This window comes from Muscardinus avellanarius (genome assembly GCF_963383645.1).
Source record: "Muscardinus avellanarius genome assembly, chromosome: 1".
NCBI classification, from domain to species: Eukaryota; Metazoa; Chordata; class Mammalia; order Rodentia; family Gliridae; genus Muscardinus; species Muscardinus avellanarius.
The window spans coordinates 222,659,311-222,668,016 of record NC_137786.1 but is presented as its reverse complement, the minus strand read 5'-3'; the positions used below and the strand labels follow the sequence as shown (position 1 = coordinate 222,668,016).

Genomic DNA, 8,706 nt, shown 5'->3' with positions numbered 1-8,706 from the left:
AAGCCAGAATGGATTTTTCATGATGCAAACCGAATAATTTTCTTTTCTCTTCATTCAGGTCCAGGGTCCCTACATATACTTACTATACCCCATGTGATCTGATCCACATTTTTAAAAATATTTTTCTTTAATATGATACTCTTTGCTACAGTTTTGTATTGTCAAAGCCGCCACTACCATTTACACATCTGCTTAAAACTCCACTGTTTTTGTTTGCACCAGTGTAGCAACAAGCAGTGTAGCTGCTTCTTATTTTTAAATAAAACAAAATATTTACCACCTTTTGGGCTTTGTTTGTTCTTGGCTATATTCTTTTCCCAAAGACCTCATATTTTAGAAATTCTAATGACTTTACATTTTTATATCTCAGTTTTATCTCTAGAAAATTTTATTATTGCAGTGACCAAAAATTTTAAACTTTTAAAAACCATTGTCTCTAATAACAGAATCAAGACCTGCAAATCTTATCATTTCTCAAGTCTTGTATATGCTTTTCACAAAATATTTAAGTATATCATTTTCCTCTATTGTTCACCTGCAAAATCTCTTATGTGTCTCAGAGTAATTTTAATTTCCAACAAGTTCAGAGTCATTTCTTCTTAAATTTTTACTGTTCTACTTTCTGATATGTGGATAACAATGGTATCATGGAAAATGTCTTAAAGCATAGCATTTTATTTCATTTTAGGGCTCTATTTATTAGCCAGTGAAAGTCTTAAAACATGTTATGCCAGCATTTAAGGAACTTGATAATATGGCCTTATAGAACTAGCTCTCCAAATTTTCTACTGCTTTCAAAATCTTTGTGAGTACATAATTTCTTTTCTTTAAATAGTTGTCTCCATTTATCAGATAATTCCATTCCTAGTTTGTCTAAGTTCATTGGTTCTGTAGGTCAAAATTTTTTAGACTTTCATCATACAAAGTAACTGGCACAGAAAGTTACCAAAAATATTAACTACAAAAATTAAAAATTATGAGTTTTTATAGTTAGTAAAATTTAATATAAAAAAGGAAATATTTACTTTTTCTTGAACACTGATGTTTCTAGAACAAAAATAGTAGTATGATCTAAGACATTTGTGCCAAGGAAACATTTTAATTTTTCTCTGAAACATCAAGGCATTTCAGATGCTGACATACAAATTTTTTAGAAGTGAGAATTTTTCAGCTTCTGTAAAAATGAAATTCTTAAACTATCAAACCGGGGCCATGAGGCCCCGGCCCCACTTGGGGGGTGCGTGTGCACGAGGTCCTGCCACCGGCATTCCCCTAAAGCCCCGGAGGCCTGGGCCACGAGGCCCTGGCCCCAGGAGGGGGGCGCACCTGGGGCCTGCTGGCACCCCCCAGAAGGACCGGGTGGCCCAGCCTACCTCTGGGAAGGCATGGTGCTGGGCAGGAGGCCGAGCCTTAGTTCCAGGATGCCCAGTACAAAACAGGAGGCTCAGCTGAAAGTTACAGAGGAATCCAGCACTGCTGTGCTGGGCCAGGCCATGGTGCGCTTAGGACTGCAGATTCTGCTCTGCGTGGTGAGGCTGTTGGACTCCGTTCTTGGAAGGGAGTAAAGAAAAAAATTCATTGCTACCGAGTGCCAGATTCCACAACCTCCTCAAACCACACATACTGTCTTCTCTTATTAAAAAAAAAAGGCAAAGAAAAAGAAAATAAAAATATTGGAGAGGGGTCAAGATGGTCGTGGAGGCAGCCAGGATACTGGAGATACAGACAAAATATATCCAACTGAACTGGAATTTTTTGAAAAATTCCCCGCGAAGGAGGACTGCTTCTTCTCTACAACATTGAGAATCCTAGACATCACCTGTAAGGAGAGAGTGTAGCAGAGTCCTAGGAGGAAGGAGGTGTTGGCAGCGGTGAACACGATGGCAGTGGAGGCTTATATTTGGGAGAGGCAGAAATCTGATCCAACCCACCCCAATATTCTGAAGAAATTACCCCAAAGGTCGAATGCTACCATCACGCATGCTTAGGAACACTGGACAACATGCAGTGTGGGAAAATATCTTGGAAAAGATTTGAAACAGTGGAGGCAGTGGGAATGGCAGCAGCAAGTACTCAGGGGAGGCAGAGATCTGAACCAATACACCTGGAAATTTTGAAGAAATAACCCCAGAGGCAGAATACCACCACCACACACCCTCAGGAACATGGGACAACCTGCTGGGTGAAGAGGGTGCTTGGATCGGAGCCTGCCAAGGTGGGAGGCTGGTAACAGGGACAGCAAAGCTGAGATTGGAGCCTGCCATGAGGCAAGGCTGGTGCTGGGGCCTCTGAGGTCGGGATTGGAGCCTGCCAAGAGGAAAGGCTGGTGCTGGGGCCAGCGAGGCCAGGATCGGAGCATTCTGTGAGGCAAGGCCAGTACGGGGCCTCTGAGGCCAAGATAGGAGCCTTCCCAGGGGTTAGGCCAGTGCTAGGGTCAGCGAGGCTGGGATCGGAGCCTGCTGTGACACAAGGCTAGTGCTGGGGCCTCCGAGGCCTGGATTGGAGCCTGCCGAGGGGTTAGGTCGGTGCCAGGGCCAGTGAGGCCAGGATTGGAGCCTGCTGTGAGGCAAGGCCACTACTGAGCCCTCCGAGGCTGGGATCGGAGCCTGCCGAGGGGTTAGGCCAGTGCCGGGGCCAGCGAGGCCGAGATCGGAGCTTGCTGTGAGGCAAGGCTGGTGCTGGGGTCTCCGAGGCCAGGATCGGAACCTGCTGATGGGTTAGGTTGGTGCCAGGGCCAGGGAGGCTGGGATCAGAGCCTGCCATGAGGAAAGGCTTGTGCTGGGGCCTCCTAGGCTGGAATCAGAGCCTGCGGAGGGGTTAGGCCAGTGGTGGGGCCAGCGAGGGCAGGATCCGACCCTGCCGTGAGGCAAGGCCAGTGCTGGGGCCTCCGAGGCCAGGATCAGAGCCTGCTGAGGGGCTAGGCCGGTGCCGGTGCCGGGGCCAGCGAGGGAAGGATTAGAGCCTGCCATGAGGCTAGTCCAGTGCTGGGGCCTCTGAGGCAGGGATTGGAGCCTGCCGAGGGGTTCGGCCGGTGCTGGGGCCAGTGAGGCCAGGATTGGAGTCTTCCATGAGGCAAGGCTGGTGCTGGAGCCTCCAAGGCCGGGATAGGAATCAACTGAGGGGTTAGTTCAGTGCGAGGGCCAGTGAGGACAGGATTGGGGCCTCCCATGAGGCAAGGCCAGTCCTGGAGCCAGCGAGGTCGAGATCAGAGTCCTCTGGGTGGCCAAGCCACTACTACTGGGGCCATCAAAGAGTTGGATTGGAACTTGCAATGCGGCATGCACAGAAAAATATCACAGAAAATAAAAAACAGACACTTCCCCTAGTTAGCAAAAACTAGGAGGAAAGGTGTAACAGGAGAGGTTGAGTTGTGAAAAGGGCCCTATTGAGAAGCAATTAAGGTGACCACTCAGAGGGGATGGGATGGGGAAGGATGGAACCTCTTTAAAACTCATGAGGTACATAAACAAATATATCAAGGATAATCACCAATCAAGCATGGGTTCAAAGGAGAGGGAGGGGATGGATGGGGATCGGATGAGGGATAATTGGATGATGTGTTCTTGTATATCCTCTCAAGTCTTGTATTCCAATGTGATATATGAGTACAATGCACCAATAAAAAAAAAAAAAACTATCAAAGCAATGAAGGTGAAAGTCAATCATGATTTTCGGTTGTCAGGTCAAACCAACATACTAGTTTTAAGTAGCATAAGACTATCTTGATTATAATTTTTTTTGTGATTCAATCTTTGATGCAACTTTACTTTTATGTTCTTATTGATACATGATAATGAGATTCACAGTGATTTATCCATAAGGGACCTACCATTATTTGGTCTGCTGATACAATTTTGAAGAATCTATTTTGCAGATTAATATTATGTTAGTAAAACTACGGAAGTTTTGAGTCAACTAGGATTTCTCTTCCAAATTGACCTTTTTGCTGCATCTTTCACATCTTTATTTCTCAGACTATAAATCAGTGGATTTAGCATGGGGATCACCAATGTGTAAAACACAGCAGAGATTTTCTCTTGTTCTAGGGAATACTGAGAGCTTGGTTGGATGTAACTAAAGGTCACAGATCCATAAAATAAGGTCACAGCAGTCAGGTGTGAGGCACAAGTGGAGAAGGCTTTCCACCTCCCCTCAGCAGAGCGGATTCTCTGGATGGCAATGAGGATGCGGACGTAGGAGACCATGATGACCATGAACGTGAACATTGCAATGACCCCGGAGAAGATTAAGAGCAGCATTTCATTGGTATGGGCATCGGAGCAAGAGAGCTTCAGCAGAGGAGGGATGTCGCAGAAATAATGATTTACGATGTTAGGACCACAGAAGTCAAGTTTCAGCAAACCTATTGTGTGTGTCAGGGAGTTAATGAGCCCACCCAAATAAGAGGCAAGAACCATCTGAATGCAGACGCCCTGGGTCATAATGACTGTATACAGTAAGGGATTCGCTATTGCCACATAGCGGTCATAAGCCATCATGGACAAGAGTATGCCCTCTGTGGTTACATACACTGCAAAAAAGAAACTCTGTAGAACACAGCCAGAAAATGAACTGGACTTATGTTTTGATAGCAAATGGACCAGCATCTTAGGAGCAAAGACAGTAGAATAGCAGATATCACAAAAGGAGAGGTTGCTAAGGAAGAAGTACATTGGAGTATGAAGTTGGACATTTAACCAGATCAAGGCAATCATCCCCCAATTACCAACCAGAGTGATGAGATAAATAAAAAAGAAAATAAAAAATAGAGGGATTTGCAAATTAGGGTTTTCAGTTAATCCTAGTAGAAGGAATTCCTTCACACCTGTGTGATTCCAGCCTCCCATGCATTCGACTGTCTATAGCTCCTTAGTTGCAGAAAAAGATGATGTCACCCAGAAAAAAAAAATATATATATGTATGATTTCTTTCATGATCCAATATGCATCACTGCATATAGCATGTAGGGTCACCCTGTAGATAGATGAAGAAAAGAGATTAAGTTTAGCAGTCAACTCTTTGTGAACTGAACAATCCATATATCATGACTAAATTTTTGGAATTTTTGATTATTTTATTATTTGGTTCTCAACTAGCATAGCATGAAAAGATGGTCAAGAAAGTTCTCTTATATCACAAAAGTATATGTGTAGAACTAAAATTCAAATCCAGATCCTAGTACCAAATCTCTTGCTCATTGTATGACATGTGCCAGTCCTCTGCTTACATGTGTTACAAACTGGCTAGTCTCAAGTAATATCAAATTTTCCATTATCCTGCTCCTAACCTTTCTTTTTTTATTTCCTTTATCTCAAACCACTATTTTCTTCACATAAAGCTCCTTCTTTTCCAATATCAAACCTTAGACCTCCTCATGACCTTCAAGAAAATCAATGTTACCTTGAGTAGAGTTAAGTCAGAAGAAAAAAGTAGATGAGCTTTTTATTTAATATTTAATATTAAGTCTTATAAAACATAAATAACATTATTTTAACTTGCTAGCCCTTCCCTTCATATATTCGTGTTGTTTGCTTTTGCATATTTGCCTTTATCAGCATTAAAACAATAAACTTGAAAATCTGTCCTGGAGAGGCACAGTATTACATAAGGCACCCAAACTATACAAAATACCAGATATGTTTTATTTTCTAAAAAATAGGCTGCCACTTAGTTTTACAAGATTCTATATGTGATATATTACTGCTTCAATAGTATTTGTGGTAAAATATGAGCAAATTAATTTATGTATATTGAATTGTATGTATTTGATAAATATGACCTAATATTCAGAGCCCAGAAATATTATATTTTCTAGAGGTAGAGCAGTGAAAAAGAAAAATGTCTTTCCTTCAAGAAGTTCACATTTTATAAAAGAAATAAAGAATACCCATATAAGTATAATCAGTTGTCACAATCAGTACAAGTAAAAGTAATGGAGGGTGTACAAAAAAAAATGAAGACACTATCATAAAGTCAATTAATTTGCTGTTACAGAAATTTACCACAGAATCAGTGGCTTTATTTTTCATTTATGGTATTGTGGGTTGAATCCAGGAGTGTTTTACCTTTGAGCTCTATCTCAACTCTGTTTTATTTTTTTATATTGAAGCAGAGTCTGCCTTACTAAATTGAGGAGGGCCTCATTAACTTATTGAGGCTGGCCTTGAACTTCTAATCCTCCAGTCTCAGCATTTGGAGTGCTAGAATTAGAAACTTGCAACAGCCACCTCACCATTCTCTGGCACTATCCTCCAACAGCAGGGAGGTCACAAGTAGGAAATGAGTTTCAGTATATTGAAATCTATGTGTCGCTACACTCCTTCCAGTATGCATTCTTTAGATAATGACTCCCTTACTTTTATCTTCAAAGACAGCAACAGAGTGCTTTCCTAAGTAATGGAACTGCCTTTTCTTCTACAGTAAGTCTTCCTTTGCTTCCTTTTACACTCTCAATTAAAGTTACTATCTATAGGATAACCCAAGGTCATCTCCCTATCTTGGAATGATTCACACCTGACAAATCCCTTTTTCTGTATAAAGTTGTATTTGCAGATACTAAGGACAAGGACTTGAATATCATTGGGGATGCTCCTTCAGTCTGATATATGTATGTTGTTCAAAGGACTCTACATACTGTGACATCTGAACATAAACACAAAGGAATTCATCTAATCAGGCATGCAGATAGCTAAAGAAATATTGTTTTCAGGCAAAGAGTACAACAAATTCAAAATCCTGAGGTGTAATTTTGTAGAATAGGAGGATTTCATCAATTGATTAGACCAAAAAGAAGAGGGAGAGTGACTCATGAGGAATAAAATAGACTATATTGGTAGTACTTTGTAAGGATTTGTAAGCTCTCAGTGATCTGGGAGCAGCTTTGCCTGGGGTCACAGAGTCTCAGCTATAGTACAGGCTTACTCTAGCACTTGCTTTGAGAGTAGATTTCAGGAAGTCCAGAGTAGAAGTAAGAAAGGCATTAGGAGGCTGTTTCAATAATCTTTGAGAGAGATGACAATATTTTACCTCCAAGTTTTAGTAGCAAAAATGACCAAGAGTGAGAATTAAGAAAATTGAGAATTGAAGTTAAAAGCTTACTTTTAGTTTTGTGTGTCTGTGCATGAACACATGTGTGTGTTTATTGAATTCCGTGGATGATTTCTGAAATGTAGAAGGCATGAGAAATATGTTTGAAAAAATCAAGAATTTTTTTAGATATGCTGCATTGGGAATACGTAAATTCAGTTTGCATTTGGTATTTGATAGCAAGATTCAACACAAAATGATACAAATTCTGGGATGATCTATTAGAATATATAATCAGTGGTAAACTTTATGAAAAGATTTTTTACTTCTAATTTTCTGATAGATATCATGACAGATTTTCCCCTGTTTCTAGACTCTATTAGCAACACAATATATCCCAGTAAAACCCAGAAAAAGAAAGCATTCTCTTTATGCTTTCCCAACCTTGTGAATATTTGTAGACAATATTAATGAGTTTAAATTGCCAGCTTTATATTATCTGTACTGATTAATGTGAGCGCTGTTTGTTATATTCTTATTAGCATATTTAAAAAGCAATATAGCACTTTACTTTGGCAAAATAATAGAATTTATTTTATTGTATATTCATAAAGCAGGCACAAATTTTCTGGAATCTCCTCTAATTTTATCTAATTAAAACTCTACAAAAAGAGTAACATATATTATTCATGAACATAGTATAAATTAGTTGCATTTCACTAAATTTTATACTAAAATACCTGTATTAAAGAAGATGCTTTGCATAAAACAAATTTTTTTTAATGTTTTTCTTCTGAGTTTTATCTAATGTAAATATAAATTGTTCATGTTTTCTTCCATTTGTGGGACTGGTGATGAAATCTAGGGACATTCTACCTCTGAGCTACACGCCCAACCTTACTTTTTATTCTTTATTTTGAAACAAGTTCTCACTGAGTTGCAAAGGGCCTCATTAAGTAGCTGAACTGCGATCCTCCTGTCCCAGCCTCCCAAATGTGAATCCTGGGTTTACAATCATGTGTCACCATGCCTGGCTCAATTTGTCATGTTTTCTATGAAACATATGCCCCTCTCATTACCAAAATTATTATATAATCTATTTATCATGCAAAGAATATGTACTCAATGTAAGACAACATATAAGGCGTTAGAGATATTAAGAAGGGCACATGTGGCATTTGACATTTACTGGGGTCATGATTTGAATAACCCTGAAATGCAGTGTTGTGGGTATTATTCAATCAAAGCCAACATTTTCCTTCTGTCAGCATAGGCTCATCTTTCCAAAATTGGGAAAATAAATTATATCCTGTCTATACTTTAGATCACTGGCCTCTGAAATAACAGTGAATCTGAGTCCAGGTCTACCCAAGGAAAACAGAAAATAATGTACTTGCAAATAACTTTGTCTATTAATAATATCAGATTGAAAAAATAGGAATAAAAGGCCTTGTTTGCTCAGCAAGGATATTTAGTGTACTAGGGATACCACATCACTGTATTATAATGCAACAAAGGAAGCTTGAGTTTCATATTTCTGGTACTCAGTTGATGAATTGTGTCTGTCTACCATAAACAGAAAAAGAAATCAAGACATCAGAGTTTGTATAATATTTCTTTTACCATTTAAATAGAAAATTAGAGTTGCCAACTTGACAAGGATTGGTTTACAGATTGTGC

At 39.8% G+C, this 8,706-nt stretch overlaps 1 protein-coding gene across 1 annotated transcript; it reads right to left on the bottom strand.

Moving 5' to 3' along the window:
- Positions 1 to 3,911: 3,911 nt before the first annotated feature.
- LOC308259882 (olfactory receptor 5J3-like) lies at positions 3,912 to 4,847 on the bottom strand (the record flags this gene model as incomplete). The annotated part of the gene is made up of 1 exon (XM_080691193.1): positions 3,912 to 4,847. One exon carries the CDS (start codon positions 4,845 to 4,847, stop codon positions 3,912 to 3,914), a length of 936 nt encoding a protein of 311 aa, XP_080547319.1.
- Between the last annotated feature and the right edge of the window lie 3,859 nt (positions 4,848 to 8,706).